Source organism: Nansenia antarctica (assembly GCF_963989245.1).
Source record: "Nansenia antarctica genome assembly, chromosome: 8".
In the NCBI taxonomy this organism is placed as follows: domain Eukaryota; kingdom Metazoa; phylum Chordata; class Actinopteri; order Argentiniformes; family Microstomatidae; genus Nansenia; species Nansenia antarctica.
In genome coordinates this window covers 37,350,898-37,372,444 of record NC_137678.1, presented here as the reverse complement: position 1 = coordinate 37,372,444, position 21,547 = coordinate 37,350,898, and the positions used below count along the sequence as shown (strand labels likewise).

The following is a 21,547-nucleotide window of genomic DNA, read 5'->3' as shown; positions in this document are numbered from 1 at the left end:
CTCCCCTGTAGACGGACTGAATGGATCCAGATGTGACGCTGAACCAGAGGAACGCGTCCAGGCTTTTCCAGACATGCTATCTCTGGAGAGGAAAGTGGAACGGGCTCGGTTCTGGAAGACGGAGGGAGGGAGATGGCAACGTTTCACCTGCTGCTCCGGACCACATCTGGACTCATTCAGAACCGTCAGATCATATGTCTGTGATTGGACTATAAACCCGCTTTGGAAAAAGTTTTAAAACGGTTTTGAAACGGACGCAGTTTGAACACATGGAAAAGAGGTTTACAGTGACACAGTACAAAGAAAAAAAAAAGAAAAAAAAAGTATGACAAGACCCTCACTAAGACTGGAACAATTAAATTAAATTAAATAGGCTATTGCCACATTTAAATCAAAGATATGCCACACTGCTTATACGTGTAATCTGTCCCAGAGCACAAGGCTGATGTTGTGGTCCAGATTTAGTCTGTTCTGCCAGACAGGTCAGGGTTAGGCCAGGATTCGGGTTAGGGTTAGGCCAGGGTTAAATCAGGGTCGGGGTTAGGCCAGGGATATGTCAGAGTTAGACCAGGGTCAGGGTTAGGCCAGGGTTCGGGTTAGGGTTAGGCCAGGGTTAAATCAGGGTCGGGGTTAGGCCAGGGATATGTCAGAGTTAGACCAGGGTCAGGGTTAGGCCAGGGTTCGGGTTAGGCCACGGTTCAGGTTAGGCCAGGGTTCGGGTTAGGCCAGGGTTAGGGTTGAGGTTAGGCCAGGGTTCGGGTTGAGGTTAGGCCAGGGTCAGGGTTAGGCCATGGTTCAGGCTAGGCCAGGGTCAGGGGTAGGCCAGGTTAGGGTCAGGCCAGGGTTTGGGTTCAGGTTAGGCCAGGGTCAGGGTTAGGCCAGGGTCAGGGTTAGGCCATGGTTCAGGTTAGGCCAGGGTCAGGGTTAGGCCAGGGTCAGGGTTAGGCCATGGTTCAGGTTAGGCCAGGGTTATGGTTAGGCCAGGGTCAGGGTTAGGCCAGGGTCAGGGTTAGGCCAGGGTCAGGGTTAGGCCATGGTTCAGGTTAGGCCAGGGTTAGGGTTGAGGTTAGGCCAGGGTTCGGGTTGAGGTTAGGCCAGGGTCAGGGTTAGGCCATGGTTCAGGCTAGGCCAGGGTCAGGGGTAGGCCAGGTTAGGGTCAGGCCAGGGTCAGGGTTAGACCAGGGTTATGGTTAGGCCAGGGTCAGGGTTAGGCCAGGGTCAGGGTTAGACCAGGATTAGGGTTAGGCCAGGGTCACGGTAAGGCCAGGGTTAGGCTAGGGTCAGGGTTAGGGTTAGGCCAGGGTTAGGGTTAGACCAGAGTTAGGCTGGCCGTAGGAGTGGTTGGCATCTTGGGCCGGGTCGTGGGAATTGCAGCAGGCCCGGGGGGCCGGGGAGGAGTGGAACGCTGCTGCTATTTAAACCTCCCCTGTTTTTGTAGTTTTTGTCCCCTTAGCAACACACTGGCCCCCCCTCCCCTTCCCTTAGCAACACACTGGCCTGAGATGGGCCTGAGAACTACTCCCCCTCTCTTCTACGCCCCCCCCCCCCACCCCCCCCACGTCCCACTGTGACTTCCTAAAACAACATTTCTGAGACTGTTTTTGCTTCAGGAGCTGAAGATGGATTACGCTGATGTTGAGCATCACTCTTAACAAACAGCTTAATCTAATCCAATCCAATCCAATTTTGTTGCAACAGTTTCTAATTTGAACATATTCACCATCGCTCATTTGACCTGAAAAACCCCTAGAACCTGCGAATGGACAGCCTACCCAGTGTAAAGCAATATCATACATACAAATAACAAACAAATCATTGCTATTAATACCAAATAATGTACATCACATCACCAATGTAAGGCTAATAACGTTTAGGACAGGCACACACACCTTTAGCTACTGTGTGCCTCATCACCTTAACAACCTGTGAATTTGACACATCGTTTGTCATTTAGCCTTTAAGATCACTTCAAATAGCCTGGAGCTCATTGCCACAACACTGGCAACATCTAACCTCATACATAAGCAGTCGACAGCCTATTTTTCAACGGCAGTGCTGTCCCCTGGCGGCCGCGCTGCGCCACAGCAGCCTGCTTCTCAGCGGCCTGCTATGCGGCAAACCACGGGATATCAATCTCGTGCAGGTGTGAACTTAACTTTGAGTTAAAGCTCGGCCCAGTTCATTCATTTAATAATGCCTGCTGAATGAAAAACACACTCACATGTTTAAAAGTTTCCCGTACTTCCTTCCTTGGTCGTCCAACCGCATTACAACCGCTAAAGATGGATAGGCGACTGGACATATCCATCTTTAGCCAAGTATTCTCAGGTTTTAATCAAAACAGCTTTGCGGACAACAAACTGACAGTACCGAAGTGTTTCTACCTACCTCCTTTTAGACGCTGGAATGTAATCGGTTGAACACTCTTTGTAATTAATCTTGATTATTATTACATTGTTGAACGATTACTGTCTATTGGGCAAACAATGAAACACATTTTGCGGTTGTTTAGATTTTTATTTTATTTTATGGAATTACATTCTTCCTGTCAAAAGGGGTTTTATGATAATAAATTATGAGTTTTGAGCAGTTGGTGGTTGTGGTCTCTTCACCACCTGTTGGCTTCTACATCTATTTTTCGACGTAGGTTTGTTGTCCTGAACTCCCCGAACACGCTCTACTAGCCATGCCTGGTTGTTTACAATCGGTCCGACGGGACAGGGCTATAAGAGTAGCACCGAGTCTACCGAACAGTTCAACTATCCGAACATGATCTGATTACTCGCCTGTTTGCATTTCGGTCACATTTCGGTGCTCAGTGGTTGTTTCAGTTGGCGGTTATTTACGGTTATTTACGTGTTCTGTCACTTCTGTGACAGTGAGTCAGTTCGCTAGCCTGCTAGCTCGCAGCGCCCCAGGGACAATGACCGGGAACACCTGTCTGGACATCAGCCTCGCCGCCCTGCAGAGGCAAGACCCCTACATCAACAACATCGTCGACGTGGCGAGCCAGGTGGCGCTGTACACGTTCAACAACAGAGCTAATGAATGGGTACGGTGGGACAATGCATAGCTAACTAGCTAGCTAACTAACTGACGCGCGCTTTTCTCATCATGGCAATAAAGTTGCCTGGCTCACTGCTGCTAGCTGGCTAGCTTTGACTTAACACTGTTTAGACATGGCAGGTGTGAAGAAAACGAGCTGGGTGGTGGAGATGGCTTATCATCACCTATCTTGCTTCACCATAGATCAGGCATTGTCATTGAGACATATCATCACTGTGTGCGTGCGTGCGCTAACTAACTCACTCATTCTGAAAAGTTATGTGCAGTTTCTTTGTACCAGCTTTATTTGAGTTCTTCCCTTATGACTGATGCTCGTAGAGATCCAGTCCGTAACTCATTGCTGAATGTGTTGAACAGGTGTTGGTCCAACTGTCAACATCACTGTTATTCCTGATTCTCACTGGCAATGCAGCTAACTAACGGTCTGTCCATCACAGTAACCATAGCAGCTAACTAACGGTCTGTCCATCACAGTAACCATAGCAGCTAGCTATCGGTCTGTCCATCACAGTAACCATAGCAGCTAACTAACGGTCTGTCCATCACAGTAACCATAGCAGCTAACTAACGGTCTGTCCATCACAGTAACCATAGCATCTAACTAACGGTCTGACCATCACAGTAACCATAGCAGCTAACTAACGGCGTGTCCATTACAGTAACCATAGCAGCTAAGTCACTGCCTGTCCATCACAGTAACCATAGCAGCTAACTAACTGTGTGTCCATCAGTAACCTGTCCTGCTATGACCTGGTGACGTCCCAGCATAGATAACTTTTTCTTGCTATGACTGGTGGCTAGATGATTCACTTACAAATGTATTTGTTGTAAGTCGCTTTGGATAAAGGTGTCTGCAAAATGTCAGAAATGTAGATGTAACCTGTTCTGTCTTTAGCTAGCTAACAGTGTGTCCATCAGTAACCTGCCCTGCTGTGTCATTAACTGGCTGATGACTTTGGTTGTGTTTGTTTTGCAGGAGAAGACCGACGTGGAGGGAACCTTATTCATGTACACAAGGTATTTCTGAATGGGGTTGTCATGGTAACCTGCTCACAGGCTTCCAACCAAAAATCTATAGACATCTGCATTTCTTGAAGTATATGTTATATATTCGTACCAGAGTTCCAAGTTGTATTCCAAGTTGTTGTACTGCATATTGGACAGAGCCAGGGCATAAGGCTACACAAGAAACACAACACAATGTCTGAAAATTGAGGTTTGGAAAAGTCTGGACCTTTGAAATGGAAAATATGTAGAACCCTGTCTTCATCACCTGTCTGCCCCAAGGCTACATGGAAGCCTCTCGAAGCAGCTTTGATTAGCAGGATGTTGAAGCTAGGCCTAATAAGCTTAGCGTCCTAAGTCACTCAGTCTGCCGCCCACAGCAGATTCCACATCGACGATGCAGCCTTATAGCCCCTAGCTAACACTAGGATAGCCTTATAGCCTCCTAGCTAGAAGTAGGATAGCCTTATAGCTAGGGCTGGGTATCGCCACTGATTTCCCAAAACGATTCGATTCCGATTCACAGCTTTCGATTCGATTCACGATTCGATTCGATTCGATTCCGATTCGATTTAGTTACAATATCAATTTTCCTTGAATATGAAGAGATTCTCAGAACTAATGCTATAAATGGTTCAAGGAACCCTATAACATGTAGCATTGTTAAACATATCAATGTTTACATTAAGAATTGACTTCAAAGCAGTTACATGAATGTACTTCTTATTGGAACATAAATGAACATCATTGACCAACATTTTGCTAAATCAGACACTACAAAAAGTGCTTTTTAACGTGCTTTACTGCAGCCAGTGTAAATAAAGGGGCTACAAACATAGCCTATCGGTAAACAAGACATCACATATCCCTCAGGACTGTCTCAAATAGCTTATTTGCATAATTTATATATATAAAATAAAAATGTGCAAAACTCAAACGAAAATAGTGCAATAGATGAGGGTATTTTGGGGAACAAAAAAACACATTGTAAACCATAATGTCCATGAAACTAAAGCCCTTCATTACTGCTTTCTCACTTTTTGGAGTGAAAACATGGAAAAGCGGATCCGAAACAAGCCTCGCTGATAAATGTGAAAAAATTAATTTAACCTCCACTGCGCACAGCTTGCTGGCTTTGCTTTTGTCCTGCTCATCTCTATCGTCATAATTTTTACATCCAAAATGCACCCAGACATCTGCCTTTAAGCCTGGTCGTTGCGTGAGATATGATAAATTCTTGTAGCGCGAGATCTGGCCACGAGATCTCGTTGCGGGTTGAAGCTGCAAGCAGAAAAAAATAAATAAATAAAAAACATGAAAGATCGATCTCGGGATTTATGAATCGATAATCGCTCATTCAATGAAGATCGATTCAGAATCGGGGAATCGATTTTTTGAACCCAGCCCTACTTATAGCCTCCTAGCTAACAGTAGGATAGCCTTATAGCCCCTATCTAAAAGTAGGATAGCCTTATAGCCTCCTAGCTAACACTAGGATAGCCTTATAGTCTCCTAGCTAAAAGTAGGATAGCCTTATAGCCTCCTAGCTAACAGTAGGATAGCCTTATAGCCCCTAGCTAAAAGTAGGATAGCCTTATAGCCCCTAGCTAAAAGTAGGATAGCCTTATTTGGTTGTTAAGTCGTGACGTGTTTCCGGGTCCAAAGTTGGCTGAGGCGCTGTCTTCGAAATGCCTCAGTAATAATAATAATAAATTATATTTATATAGCGCTTTTCAGAGGCTCAAAGACGCTGAGAAATATGGGAAAAACGGGAATGTGCTGTGTCCATTGTTGTATGAATAGATCCGAGTCTAAAAACGATTGAACTGTCATTCTACCGCTGTAGTACACTGGTACGATGGTGCAGGGAATTTCTGGTTTGGACCCGGAAATTGCTTAACGTCACGTTTGACGTCAGACTTAACAACCGAATAGCCCCAAGCTAACAGTAGCTACTACAGTGTATGACCTAATCGTGTGTGCGTGTGTGTGTGTCAGGCTGGCCTCCCCCAGACACGGCTTCACCATCATGAACAGGCTGAGTATGGAGAACCTGACGGAGCCAATCACCAAAGACCTGGACTTCCAGCTGCAAGACCCCTTCCTGCTCTACAAGAACGCCCGCTGTAAGACTGCACTACACTACCCACCATGCACTACACTGCCCACCATGCACTACACTACCCACCCAGGACTACACTACCCACCATGCACTACACTATCCACCATGCACTACACTACCCACCCAGGACTACACTACCCACCATGCACTACACTACCTAGCATGCACTGCACTACCCACCCAGGACTACACTACCCACCATGCACTGCACATGCCACCTAGGAGTGACTACTGCCAGTGTCCTGGAACAACCTTGTTTCCTTCATTAAAAATTGTCTCCAAGTGTTCTCTAGACACTAACAACACAGCGAGGGCTCTCCTCTCCATGTAAACGTGTGTGTTGGTGTTTGGTTTGTGTAAACCCTACTGAGGAGGTACGTGATGAGGAACCAGACTAGCCTCAGCGGTCCCGATTCCTGGAATGCCCAAGAACTCCCCATTAAACTACAACCATGTAGAGAGAGGGGGGAGGGAGGGAGAGAGAGACAGAGAGAGAGAGACAGACACAAAGAGAGAGAGAGAGAGAGGCAGACAGAGAGAGAGAGGCAGACAGAGAGACAGACAGACAGAGACAGACAGACACACACACACAGAGAGAGAGAGACACAGACAGACAGAGAGAGAGAGAGAGAGAGACAGACACAGAGAGAAAGAGAGACACACAGAGAGAGAGAGAGAGGGGTTGCATCAGAGAGAGAGCAGCCTGCTGTAGTGGCCGTGGCCCTCAGGTCCATATAAGGTCCAGAGGTATTCTGGTGGCTGTCAGCCCGGCCCTGCCAACACCAGGGACCCAGCCAGACCCAGTCGAGATTAGATAAACCCTGCACTCAGACACTACACACACACACACACACACACACACACACACACACACACACACACACATTTATCACACACACACTTATCACACACACACACTTATCACACGCACACACTTTGCACACACACACACACACTTTGCACACACACACACACATGTACAAAATCATGCCCAGTGCCAGGCAGGTGGAATGCTTTGTTGAAGATACTACTGGTCTGCTGGAGCGTGTGTTCTATTGTGGTTGTGGCTGTGGTTGTGTTGTAGTTGAATCGTGGTTGTATTGTGGTAGTATTGTGGTTGTGTTGTGTTGCTGTGGTACTATTGTGGTTGTGTTGTGTTGTGATTGTGGCTGTGTTGTGGTTGTATTGTGGTTGTGTTTGTGTTGTGGTTGTATTGTGGTTGTGTTGCTGTGGTGTTTCTGGACGTTCTCACAGCAGCAGCACCCCTGGGGAGGAGGTCAGAGGTACACACACAGGAAGTTATACATGCCACACGTCTCATCACTGTGACCTTTCACCAGAGGTCATGTGATCTAATCACTAAACACACATTTGGGTGACCAGTGGAAGAGCCCAGAACTCTCAGACATGTGGGTCACCATGAAGGAAGCCCAGGGTCCACACCCCCAGAGCCAGGTTGAACCAGGCTGAACCAGGCTGAACCAGGCTGACTGTTAGGGCTTTCACACCGGCAAAGAACCGTGCCGGTTCGCGTTTGCGAGCCAAGTCTGGAACCGGCCGGCGCGTTCAGACCGAAGCTCAATTGGTTCGGAACCTGAAAAGTTGGTTCGCAGCGGGCACCAGAAAATAGTGGTTCTCAAGCGCGAACCAAAACGTAGAACAGTCACGTTGTCAGTGGGTGTGTCATATTCTAGGCTGCAGAGACCAGCAAGGAGGAAGTAGACAAAATCTAATCTAATCTAAATCTAATCATTAGTGATCAAAAACAATATCAAAAGTGTCATTATTCTCTTTATCTTCCTCACATGCTCAGCAAACACACACACACGCACACGCGCGCGGACATGCGCGAACGCGAATTTCGTAAGCCATTTCTATTCCAGTAACGGAGCAGCTGATTAGTAAAAGAACGCATATAGAAAGTGTCTTTTGTTTTGTTTCACAGAAAATTGTGTTTATTTCAGATACTGTAGTGGAAGATATTATCCTCATTTCCAGTGAAGTAGCTGCCATCTAGTTGTGACATTTTTGTTTATCCCGCCCCTTCATCACCCAGCGTTGATGACGCGGATGGTTCTGGTTACACCGGTATGAACGCGGGCTCGTTCGCCAGACAGCACCAAGGTTCAGAGGTTTCCGAACGCGAACGCGAACCGGCACGGTTCTTTGCCGGTGTGAAAGCCCTATGAGTGGTCCAGATCCCCAGACAGAACCAGGCTGGCAGTGTTCAGTTCTACTGGGCTGGTTTGAGTGGCTCATCAGAATAACCCGTACTATGCAGATGTAACAGAGGTGGTTAGGAGACACACCCTGCCTTAGACCATACCACGTTAGCTCACCAAGTTAAGGCCAAGGCTCCGGCTTAGTGGGTTTGTGCATGTATATGAACCTTTTCTCAGCTGTTAGGAACACGACTACCTGGGAGGACGAGGTTCCTTCCCTTAGATGATCCCTAGCTTCCTTCCCTTAGATGTTCCTTAGGTTCCTTCTCTGAGATGTTCCCTGGGTTCCTTCTCTAAGATGTTCCCTAGCTTCCTTCCCTTAGATGTTCCCTAGCTTCCTTCCCTTATATGTTCCCTAGCTTCCTTCCCTTAGATGTTCCCTAGCTTCCTTCCCTTAGATGTTCCCTAGCTTCCTTCCCTTAGATGTTCCCTAGGTTCCTTCTCTGAGATGTTTTCTAGGTTCCTTCTCTGAGATGTTCTCCAAAGCCAGAGGAGAGGACAAGGGAGTCTGCTTCCTCGCAATTGAGGAAAGGCTAAAGTGCTAGCAGGGTGACATAGAGAGACATGATGCTAATGCCAGCAGGGTGACATGGTGCTAATGCTAGCAGGGTGACATGGTTGACGTAGCTGTCCTTACCTCCTGGTCGTACGTAGGTGTACCCCAGCTCCGTCTCCGAGATGAGGTGGCCCTTGTAGCGCACCTCTGGCTCCTCCTCCAGACGCTCATGCTGGGGTCTGCTGTGCCGGATCAGCCTCCGGAACATGATGCTGAAGCAGTCAAGGAGGAGAACAAGTAGCAGCAGTAGTCTGATAGGGTGGTGGTCTAGTAGGGTGGTGGTCTGATAGGGTGGTGGTCTGGTAGGGTGGTCTAGTAGGGTGGTGGTCTAGTCCTGTAGGATGGTGGTCTAGTAGGATGGTGGTCCAGTAGGGTGGTGGTCTAGGAGAGTGGTGGTCTAGTAGAGTGGTGGTCTAGTAGTAGGTAGATGTTCCTCAGAGAGAGAGAGAGAGAGAGAGAGAGAGAGAGAGAGAGAGAAAGGGATCTGGTAGATCTTCCTCCTCCCAGTAAGAGCAGTGTTTCTCCCAGTAAGAGCAGTGTTTCTCCCAGTAAGAACAATATTCCTCCCAGTAGGAATACTGTTTCTCCCAGTGAGAGCAGTGTTCCTCCTGGTAAGACCAGTTGTTGTGGCCTCTGGTAGTTAACTGCTACACCATGTGCTTTCTCCTCCTCCTCCTCTCCTCTCCAAGGGATATGAGTGTTTCTCTCGCTGGTTCCCAGGCTTGTGTGTGTGTGTGTGTGTGTGTGTGTGTGTGTGTGTGTGTGTGTGTGTGTGTCTGGTCCCTTTCCCAGACAGACCGGCAGCTCGGGGGGGGGCAAGGCAGCGTGGCAGCAGCTCCAGAGAACTCACTGTTCATTCTCTCTCTCTCTCTCCTCCTCTCCTCTTCTCTCTCTTCTCCTCTCCTCTTCTCTCTCTTTCTTCCTTCTCTCCGTGCTGTCCTCCTCAGTTTTCCAGTTGTTTCCAAATTCACTTCTCTTGTCCCTCTCTCCTACTCTCCCCCCCCCCTCTCTTTCTTATCTTCCCCTCTGTCCTGTCTTTTTTGGGCCGGTGTTATCTGGGGTGGAGGTGTTCCTCGTTTAGCTGTCAACGCTGCCGCTCTCGCCTCCATCCTGCCAGGGTGGAGGAGGCTGCCAACCCCTAAACCTGACCCCTGACCCTGCTCACACTGACCCTCTAACCCTGACCCCCCTAACCCTGAACCCTCCTAACACTGACCCTCTAACCCTGACCCCCCCAACCCTCACCCCTCTAACCCTGCACCCCCTGTCCCTGACCCCCCTAACCCTGACCCCTCTAACCCTGACCCCCCCTAACCCCAGACGTGTGTGTGTGTGTGTGTGTGTGTGTGTGTGTGTGTGTGTGTGTGTGTGTGTGTGTGTGTGTGTGTGTGTGTGTGAGTGAGAGAGAGAGAGAGAGGGATTACTGGTATCAAGAAGTGTGTGTATGTGAGGGTGATTACTGGTATGGAGATGTGTGTGTGTGGTGTGCTTGTGTGTTGAGAGAGAGAGAGAGAGAGAGAGAGAGAGAGAGAGAGAGAGAGAGAGAGAGAGAGAGAGAGAGAGAGAGAGAGAGAGAGAGAGAGAGAGAGAGAGAGAGAGAGAGAGAGAGAGAGAGAGAGAGAGAGAGAGAGAGAGAGAGAGAGAGAGAGAGAGAGAGAGAGAGAGAGAGAGAGAGAGAGAGAGAGAGAGAGAGAGAGAGAGAGAGAGAGAGAGAGAGAGAGAGAGAGAGAGAGAGAGAGAGAGAGAGAGAGAGAGAGAGAGAGAGAGAGAGAGAGAGAGCTGGTGAGGAATGCACTTCCAACCACAGGAATGGTCAGCACTGCAGCACCTTGGGCATTAACGTCATGGAAAACAACCAGATGTTGAGTTAACATATTCATCATTATTATAACCTGATATTAACATATTCATCATGATTAATATCAGTTAACATATTCATCATGATTATAATCTGATATTAATTAACATACCAGCTCAGTGGCCTTGCGGTTAGAGTGTCCTCTCTGAGATTGGGAGGTTGTGAGTTCGATCCCCGGCCGAGTCATACCAAAGACTATACAAATGGTAGGCTACCCGATGCCTCCCTGCTTGGCACTCAGCATTAAGGGTTGGATTGGGGTAAGACCCTGCAACATACCAGCTTCATGTCCAGGGGGTGTACGTGTACATGATATTAACATATTCATCATGATTATAACCTGATATTATTAACATATTCATCATGATTATAACTTGATATTAACATATTCATCATGATTATAACCTGATATTAACATTGATTAACATTGATTATATATGATTATAGGTTGTAGAGAAATTCCCTCCTGAAAGTCCAGAAGTTTTAGTTTTTGTATGCGTGTGTATGCGTGTGTGTGCGAGTGTGTGTGCGTGTGTGCGTGTGTGTGTGTGGGGGGGGGGGTGTGTGGGGGGGTGTGTGGGTGTGTGGTGTACGTGTGTGTGTGGTGTACGTGTGTGTGAGGTGTACGTGTGTGTGTGGTGTACGTGTGTGTGTGTGTGTGTGTGTGTGTGTGTGTGTGTGGTACGGCACCTTCTAGGCCAGGCAGGAATGCAGCGTCTGGCCAACATCAGTGGGTTTATTTTAGAAGCGTTCCCATTTTAGTTCTTATTCTCCCCACTGTTTACTTTATCCCCCGGGCCTGTGTGACTGCTCTCCATTCGGTGTGTGTGTGTGTGTGTGTGTGTGTGCGTGCCAGGGTTTCCGTTAACCGATAATTCCCGGACTTTGTCCGGTATTTTTTTTTGAAGTCCGACAAATTGAAAACTCGTCGGACATAAATGTCCGGTGAAAATAATTCCCTCTAAGCACAATTTGAATACAATTCGCTAAAGTTCACATTCTGATTCCTTCTATTTTAAAAAAGACGAATATATAGGCTATGTATTTATTTTATTATGATATGATTTGACACCGGCATGATGATGACTCCTAATGTGTAGGCTGCCTATGCGAAACAGCGGTTGTTTCCGGTGTGCGCTATAACTCGTGCACAATCGAGTCGAGGCAGAGAGGAGGATAGCGATGTTTCTCTCTGTGATAGTGTGATTATGCAAGCCTTTTCTGAAAGGGATGAGAACCCGATTGTTTCAGCTTCTCCCAGGGAGAAAGTGGTAGAGTTACCATCCTCCCCGAGTCCTACCATACCATCCGCTGACAGCCTATCTCTGCCTGTAACCGGCGAGCGATTGCGTGTCGCTCAAGTAGCTGATCAGTCATTAAACAAATGTTTTTTACATGCAGCTAGTGAGGAATCTGAAATAGGGGGCAACGTAGTTTATTTCCTTAACGATGGGATATTAATGCGTAATGGTCTCCTCCTAATGCAAATGGTTGTGAGTGGAATACTGTAAAACAAGTGGTTGTGCCTGTGGGTTATAGACAACAGGTGTTATCTGTAGCACATGAGAGCCAGTGGTCAGGACATTTAGGTATAACTAAAACTTATCAGCTGATATTGAAACATTTCTTTTGGCCCGGACTGAAGGCGGATGTTGCCAAGCACTGCCGCTGTTGCCATACTTGTCAGATGGCGGGTAAGCCTAATCAATCCATTCCACCCGCACCATTGCATCCCATTCCTGCTATAGGGGAGCCATTTGAACGTGTAATAATTGATTGTGTTGGACCTTTGCCTAGGACTAAAAGTGGAAGTCAGTATTTGCTCACTATTATGTGCGCTGCTACTCGTTTTCCCGAAGCTGTTCCGTTGCGTAACATATCAGCCAGCTCAGTGGTGAAAGCTTTAACAACGTATTTTTCCACATTCGGTCTTCCTCTTGTTATACAATCTGACCAGGGCACTAACTTTCAGTCTAAGCTTTTCAAACAAGCCCTAAGAACGTTAGGGGTACGATGTCACGCCAGAAGCCTACATGCTTGCACTGTTCAATAAAATGTTATACATCTAGACATTGTGGTATTTCTTTATATACGTATCCCAGCCTGCCTATTGTTTCTCAATAAACAGTTATGTTCTCCTCATTGACATACTCCCGAGTCCGATTAAGTATGATTTGACAGGCAGCTAAACGAAATGCCTTCCCAACCAGCGAGACCTGGTTATAGAAATGACGTTGTTTTATTGATAAAAAAAAGGGTAAAACTGGAAAGAGAAAATAGAAAACTCACATTAATCCCAAACAATTTAACAAACTTCAGTTAACGTAATGTGGAGTCTGTTCATTGATCGATGCTGTCTGTTCAGTTCCCAGTGAGGCGCCCGTTCAGCGCTGGACATAATGGCATAGCGCGCATGCGAATCATGTTATATTATTATATATTATATAGCTCGCATCTAATCGTATCGGATGAGAAATAGACATTAAATGGCATATATAGGCCGCTACACAACAGTAATCACCGCGACAAACAGCTATATTAGATTTTTTTTTTTTTTTTTTTTTTTTTTTTTTTTATATTTTAATATGATGACCGGAATATATCACGTTTGTCCGGTAAATCGAAATCTTCCCGGACACGATGTCCGGCGGCAATTTTTTCTAACGGAAACCCTGGTGCGTGCGCGCGTTCCCTCTGTCACCATAGGGTGTCACCCTAACCCTCTAGTCTAGATGATGACCTGCATTAAGATGGAGCACCACTGCACTCTGACCCCTGACCTCATGACACTGCCTGCCTGTCTGTCTGTCTCTCTTTAACTTTAGAGTTTAAAGTGTGTTTTGCTAATGGTAACAACACTGTCTCTCTCTTTCGCTCCCTCCCCCTCCCTCCCCCTCCCTCCCTCCCCCTCCCTCCCCCTCCCTCCCTCCCCCTCCCTCCCCCTCCCTCCCTCCCCCTCCCTCCCTCTCTCTCGCTCCCCCTCCCTCCCTCTCTCTCGCTCCCCCTCCCTCCCTCTCTCTTGCTCCCTCTCTCTGTCTCTCTCTCTCTCTCTGTCTCCCTCCCTCTCTCTCCCTCCCTCCCTCCCTCTCTCTCCCACAGTGTCCATCTACGGGATATGGTTCTATGACAAGCAGGATTGCCAGCGCATCGCCCAGCTCATGAAGAGGTGAGTGAGTGAGAGAGATCTATGTCGGGAACTTTAGTTAACAAAGTTGGGTTAATGTTAATAATAATAATAATAAACGTTATTTGTATAGCACTTTTCAAAACACAGTTACATAGTGCTTTACAGAACAAGATAAAATAGTATACACAGTCAGGATAAAAGCTATAATAATAATATTATTATAAATAATTAAGGACATAAAACAATAAAAAAAACTAGTGAAATAAAAGTGATGAGAAGAATACTTGACAAACAGATTTACTATTAAAAAGAAAAACGTCATGTAAAAGTATGTTTTTAATTGATTTAAAAGAAGGCACTGAGTTCACTAACCTAAAGCCTGGTACACATATAAGGATTTTCAAAATCTTAACAGATTTTTTATCTGAGAGAGACCCCACACATGAAGATAAAAAATAATGGATTGAACAGCCTTGATCGTATTGTGTGTGGTGTGTGCCGATATTCCCATTTCAGCACACCGCATACATAAATATCTGTCGTTACGACAGTCTAGACCAGCGTTTCTCAACCGGGGTGCCGCGGCACACTGGGGCGCCGCCTGGCGTCTTCAGGGGTGCCGTCAAATTATTCTATATTCTGTCTCGCGCGCCCCTTTCCCATGTCACAATGTCAATACCGGGTTCAGCGTAAGGTCAGTGTGTCAAAGACATTTCGAGAGCAATGAACAAGCAAACAAGCAGAATCATGGAACATGACGAACTGACAACAAATCATCCATCACAAGCTAGCAAGGATGCTGAATATTTTGTTCGGATGAAAAGTCAACATAGCTGTCCAGAACAGGTAATGATGAATTGCGCCAAAGTGTCTGATAAAGCATTGGAGGCTAGTTACCTCGTAGCCGAAATTGTTGCTAAGGCGAAGAAGCCACACACTATAGCCGAGTCCGTAATATTGCCAGCATGCACAGCAATAGTTAATCACATGCTAGGCCCACAAGCTGCAAAAGAAATAGCAAAGGTCCCGCTGTCTGACTGTACAATTGGAAGGCAAATCAATGACATCTAAAAGGGTCCTGCTATGTTCCCCGCTCCCGAAAAAAGGTCCGATCGGGCAGGGCAGTCTCGCTCGCCGGCAGCGTGTGGAGGTGGTTGTTCTACGTATATGGATATATATATGTATGTTCTATAATATCTACGTATATGGATGATCGATGACATTATTCTCTCGTCCGACTTGGGAAGCTAAGCAGGGTTGGAAAGTTCGGGAAATAACGCACGGTTTCGTTTTCATGCAATGAATTTAATACATCCAGACAAGGTCATGCGCGCAGCGGGAGAGAGAGACGCATTTTCTGGCTTAATAACTCTGCATCCCCGGTGTTTACGTTGAATAGACTGGATAGGTGTTTCCAATCAAATGTGGGAATATGAAAATGAATGTGTTCCATAAATTCCCACTTTTGTTCGGTCACTGTGTCATGTTTATACAGCACGGTTACGTGCCTGATGCCTTTGATGCACACTTGCCGCTTTCACTCCCTCCTCTCTCTCTCTCTCTCTCTCTCTCTCTCTCTCTCTCTCTCTCTCTCTCTATAATAATAATACAACTTTTATTTGTATCGATAGCCACTGTGTGTGTGCGCGTGTGTGTGTGTGGCTGTCTGGGCGATGCAGTGTCGTTTTTGAATAGCTATATTTTAGACTGGGGTGCCTTGAGATTTTATCGACTTTTGAAGGGTGCCGTGACTGATAAAAGGTTGAGAAACGCTGGTCTAGACTCTCTAGAGCAGTGTTTCTCAACCCTCTCCTCGGGGACCACCAGCCGTTCCACATATTTGATCTGTTCCACCACCAGCACACCTGATTCAACTAATCGAGTGCAAAGCAATTATGATTTGTGCTTGATTAGTTAAATCAGGTGTGCTGGTGGTGGAACAGATCAAATATGTGGAACGGCTGGTGGTCCCCGAGGAGAGGTTTGAGAACCACTGCTCTAGAGTCTCGTTCCCCAAGCCAGAAATCTTGCGTGATCAGGGTAGTAGTACCCTGACTGACCTTTAGAGGCAGCCATGTGCGACAGGGCAAATAAAGTGCCGAAGAACAAAAAGAAGAAGCCAGCTTGCTTCTTGATTGGCTACATTCCATCCACGTCACAATCGGACTCTGGAGCAGATGCCAGATGGGATTGACACTTTCCAGCCTAACCACAGTCTAAAACCTCTAATTCCACCAAAAAAAAACAGCCCATCTGGCAACCCTGCTCGGATGTTGTCGGGAGTCGGGAGTTGCCCACACACATGAGGATTTTTGAACACGTTTAATATTTACGATTGTCGTCCGCGACCATTTTCTGAGCAGATTGTCGGGAGAAATGGACTCTTAACACACCTCAAACCACAAGATAATCTTTAGAGCCATCCGATAATCGGGCGTTTGCTGTCCTTGATCAGAAGGGGGGAAAACGGCCCAAAATCGGCCAGATTATCTTTGTGTGTACCAGGTTTAAGTTCCTTAGGTAGGGAGTTCCACAGCTGCGTGGCTGTAACGGAAAACCCTCGGTTTCCTTTTTTTGGCGGCTGTGGGGACAGTTAGGAGCGACCTGTCTGAGGAGCAGGCAGCCGCTAGGCTCATAGGCCGCGAGTAGATCTGTGATGTAGGTGGGAGCGAGGCCATGTAGGGTTTTACAGATAATTAATAGTACTTTGAAAGCAGTTCTATACCTGACAGGTTGTCAGTGATGCGTTCTAGGATGGGAGTGATATGGTCTTGTCTCTTGGAATTTGGTAAAAAGTCTGGCAGTCGAGTTTGTCTGTCACAACCAGTAAGGGGAACATACAGTTAGGTGTCGTCCGCATAACAGTAGAAATTAAGATTATATTTATGTCGTCCGCATAACAGTAGAAATTAAGATTATATTTACAGATGAAGCATATAGATTGTAAATAATATCGGGCCAAGAATTGACCCCTGGGGAACTCCACCTGAGAGGTGGGCTGGGGATGAGGAGAATTCTCCCAGTACAATAGAGAAAGTCAATATCTGTCAGAGAGGTAGGAGCGGAACTAGGCAGAGCAGTGTCCTTAATGCCAGCACACTTTCCCTGGCGATTTAAAAGGATTTCATGGTCGACTGTATCAAATGCGGAACTAAATTGAGCAGAATTAAAATTGAACAGGCCCCAGAGTCTGCGGCATCATTGGTAACCTTAATAAGAGCTTTTTCTATTGCTCTGCCGGGCCCGGAATCCTGATTGATGTTGCTCAAAGATATTACAGTTATTCATGTGAGATTAATTAAGAGGCAGCAGACTTTTTTAAAATGGTAGATTAAAAAGGTAAGTTTGAAATTGATCTAAAATCGATTTAGACAAGAGGGTCAAGTATAGGTCTCTTCAGGAGAGGTTGAACTATTGAATTGTTTAAACTGGATGGGGAAAGAGCCAATCCGCTTGTTAAGTCTGACGTCAAAAGTGACGTTTAGCCATTTCCGAGTCCAAACCAGAAATTCCCCGCACCAGAGTACCTGTGAACTACAGCGGTAGAATGACAGTTTAATCGTTTTTTAGACTCGGATCTATTCATATAACAAGGGACACAGCACTTTCCCGTTTTCTCCATATTGTCAGGGTATTTGAGCCTCGGAAAAGCGCTATATACATATAATTAATTATTATTATTATTTCGGCATTTCGAAGACAGCGCCTCAGCCAACGTTGGACCCGGAAACACGTCACGACTTAACAAGCGGATAGACATTGAGCAGTTGATAATAGAGAGAATCAGTGGGCCGACTCTCTGAAATACCTCTCAGAAATCTGGTGGGAGATTATCTCCTCTAGGTCCAACAAAGACATTATTTTGCTTAAAATTAGGCATTCACAAGTAAGGGTTATGTTCGCGGTCAGGTTCAGGGTTGGTTAGTTAACCAGGTTGGAGTTCCTCTCCACAAGTGCTCTTGTGAGAACCCTGACCCTGACTCTACCCCTGACCCTGACTAACCCTGACCCTGACTAACCCTGACCCTGACTAACCCTGACCCTGACTAACCCTGACCCTGACTAACCCTGACCCTGACTCTACCCCTGACCCTGACTAACCCTGACCCTGACTCTACCCCTCACCCTGACTCTACCCCTGACCCTGACTCTACCCCTGACCCTGACTAACCCTGACCCTGACTCTACCCCTCACCCTGACTCTACCCCTGACCCTGACTCTACCCCTGACCCTGACTAGCCCTGACCCTGACTCTACCCCTCACCCTGACTCTACCCCTGACCCTGACTACCCCTGACCCTGACTGACCCTGACTCTACCCCTGACCCTGACTCTACCCCTCACCCTGACTCTACCCCTGACCCTGACTAACCCTGACCCTGACTCTACCCCTGACCCTGACTCTACCCCTGACCCTGACTAACCCTGACCCTGACTCTAACCCTGACCCTGACTCTACCCTGACCCTGACTAACCCTGACCCTGACTCTACCCCTGACCCTGACTAACCCTGACCCTGACTAACCCTGACCCTGACTAACTCTGACCCTGACTGACCCTGACTAACTCTGACCCTGACTAACTCTGACCCTGACTAACCCTGACCCTGACTAACCCTGACCCTGACTCTACCCCTGACCCTGACTCTAACCCTGACCCTGACTCTACCCCTGACCCTGACCCTGACTAACCCTGACCCTGACTAACCCTGGTGGGAGATTATCTCCTCTAGGTCCAACAAAGACATTATTTTGCTTAAAATGAGGCATTCACAAGTAAGGGTTATGTTCGCGGTCAGGTTCAGGGTTAGTTAGTTAACCAGGTTGGAGTTCGTCTCCACAAGTGCTCTTGTGAGAACCCTGACCCTGACTCTACCCCTGACCCTGACTAACCCTGACCCTGACTAACCCTGACCCTGACTAACCCTGACACTGACTAACCCTGACACTGACTAACCCTGACCCTGACTAACCCTGACTCTACCCCTGACCCTGACTAACCCTGACCCTGACTAACCCTGACCCTGACTCTACCCCTGACCCTGACTCTACCCCTCACCCTGACTCTACCCCTGACCCTGACTAACCCTGACCCTGACTCTACCCCTGACCCTGACTCTACCCCTGACCCTGACTCTACCCCTGACCCTGACTAACCCTGACCCTGACTCTACCCCTGACCCTGACTCTACCCCTGACCCTGACTCTACCCTGACCCTGACTCTACCCCTGACCCTGACTAACCCTGACTAACCCTGACTAACTCTGACCCTGACTGACCCTGACTAACTCTGACCCTGACTAACCCTGACCCTGACTGACCCTGACTAACCCTGACCCTGACCCTGACTAACCCTGACCCTGACTAACTCTGACCCTGACTAACCCTGACCCTGACTCTACCCCTGACCCTGACTCTAACCCTGACCCTGACTCTACCCCTGACCCTGACTCTACCCCTGACTAACCCTGGTGGGAGATTATCTCCTCTAGGTCCAACAAAGACATTATTTTGCTTAAAATGAGGCATTCACAAGTAAGGGTTATGTTCGCGGTCAGGTTCAGGGTTAGTTAGTTAACCAGGTTGGAGTTCGTCTCCACAAGTGCTCTTGTGAGAACCCTGACCCTGACTCTACCCCTAACCCTAACCCTGACCCTGACTAACCCTGACCCTGACTAACCCTGACCCTGACTAACCCTGACTCTACCCCTGACCCTGACTAACCCTGACCCTGACCCTGACTAACCCTGACCCTGACTCTACCCCTGACCCTGACTAACCCTGGCCCTGACTCTACCTCTGACCCTGACTCTACCCCTGACCCTGACTAACCCTGACTCTACCCCTGACCTTTACCCCTGACCCTGACTCTAACCCGGACCCTGACTCGAACCCTGACTAACCCTGACCCTGACTAACCCTAACCCGTCATGTTTATGTCCTGATTGAAGTGGACCCACTGTTGCACTTACCTCCCTCACCTCGGCTGGCACGACATAACTCCCCCTCCCTCCCTTAGTTGTAGAATGTAAACGCAGGCTAATGTATTATTAAGCGCTAGCTGCCTCAATGGTGCCTGTGGGAGCCAAAGCACTCAGAGCTCAGATCTGACTGATAGCCTTTTAATACCACCTCGCTCAGGGGGCCTCGCTCAGGAGGCCTCGCTCAGGGGGCTCACTGCCAACTCACCACCGCACCCACTAATTGATTTGTTTCCCCAGTTGAATTATGTAACAATTGCTATGTGTTCTCTACTGTGTGTGTGCGTGTGCGCGTGCGCGTGTATGTGTGTATGTCTTTCTCAGTGTTTTAGCTTGCTTTAATATTTGTAGCTACACGATTGAACATTTCTTAGTTAATAAATGCAGTACACACACACACACACACACACCCTGGGACGTGTGTGTAACTGTGTGTGTCCTGTGGCCAGTCTGACCCAGCAGGAGCTGCAGCGGTCCCAGCAGGGCGAGAGGCCGGGGGGGGGAGGGGGGGCGGGCTGGGGGTCGCCGCGGCAACAGGAGACAGCGGGGGTGGACATCCTCCAGATGCTGACCAAGGCCCGCAACGAATACGACAAGGTAGGGCTCCCTGCCTCCACTAGGGGCACTGCTCCCTGCCTCCACTAGGGGCACTGCTGTCTGTCACCACTAGGGACAATGCTCCCTGCCTCCACTAGGGGGCAGTGGTGGATAAAGACTGTGAGTGTGGAGGTGGTGGAGATAAATCATAAATGAACAGGAATAGCTATAATATCTAGAATAGTCTGTCACTGTTTATCATATCTTTAGTATCTGTGCTGTGGAAGATTGTGATAATTCATCATCTGATTATTAATGCTATATTATTAACATAATATGTTGGGGGCCATTTGACCATGTGAGTAAAAATAAATATATATCTTTGCATTTGATCAAATTTCATGACCCTCCTTTCATGACCTTTCCTAGATATGTGCGTTCTACCACCCACTATCCTTCCATTTTCAAAATCACATCAGGATATGCTAGTATAAAGCTATTTTGCAGTTTTTCTGTGTAGGAGGCAGGCTAATTTACGAGGCCCACCAACTAGTGGTCTTTGTGTGTAAGTAGCAGCTTCCCATTCTGAAGACTTTGGTTTTTGACCCCCGAGGCGGCTCTTATAGTAGGTAAAATGGCACGGCTGTTTTAGTGTTAATGTACTGTGAAGCGAGCGGGTTATGGTTAGGATTAGGAGAATTGAGACGTCATCCTCTGTTCCTTCTCTCTCTCCTCCTCCATCCCTTGTTCCTCCCCAGGGCGGGAAGCCCAGTTCGGAGCCTAAGGAGATCGGGGGCGGCAGCGTTCTCCATGACAACCCCCACCTCATCAAGCCCATCGCTGTCAAACCCACACAGAGACAGACAGGCCTGGGGGAGAGGGCTGGGGTGAGACACACACACACACACACACACACACACACACACACACATGTGTTGCTGTGTGTTCTACGGCCCAACCCAGAATGGAGGTGTGGGTCTGGTGTGTTATCTGTGGTGTTACAGAGATGTGTCAATATCACTCCCATATATCTGTGGGGCTCAAGTGTGTTCATCATGTACCTCCCTTCCTC

At 47.6% G+C, this 21,547-nt stretch overlaps 1 protein-coding gene across 1 annotated transcript in view; it reads left to right on the top strand.

Moving 5' to 3' along the window:
- The first annotated feature begins 2,898 nt into the window (after positions 1-2,898).
- The window catches only part of dcp1b (decapping mRNA 1B), a 28,817-nt gene continuing 10,168 nt past the window's right edge, over positions 2,899-21,547 (top strand). The window contains exons 1-6 of the mRNA XM_080538312.1: positions 2,899-3,052; positions 4,043-4,083; positions 6,070-6,197; positions 13,929-13,995; positions 20,388-20,535; positions 21,237-21,362. Of these exons, the coding sequence (XP_080394438.1) occupies positions 2,924-3,052; positions 4,043-4,083; positions 6,070-6,197; positions 13,929-13,995; positions 20,388-20,535; positions 21,237-21,362 (639 nt within the window). The 5' untranslated portion in view covers positions 2,899-2,923. The remainder of the gene's footprint in view (positions 3,053-4,042; positions 4,084-6,069; positions 6,198-13,928; positions 13,996-20,387; positions 20,536-21,236; positions 21,363-21,547) is intronic.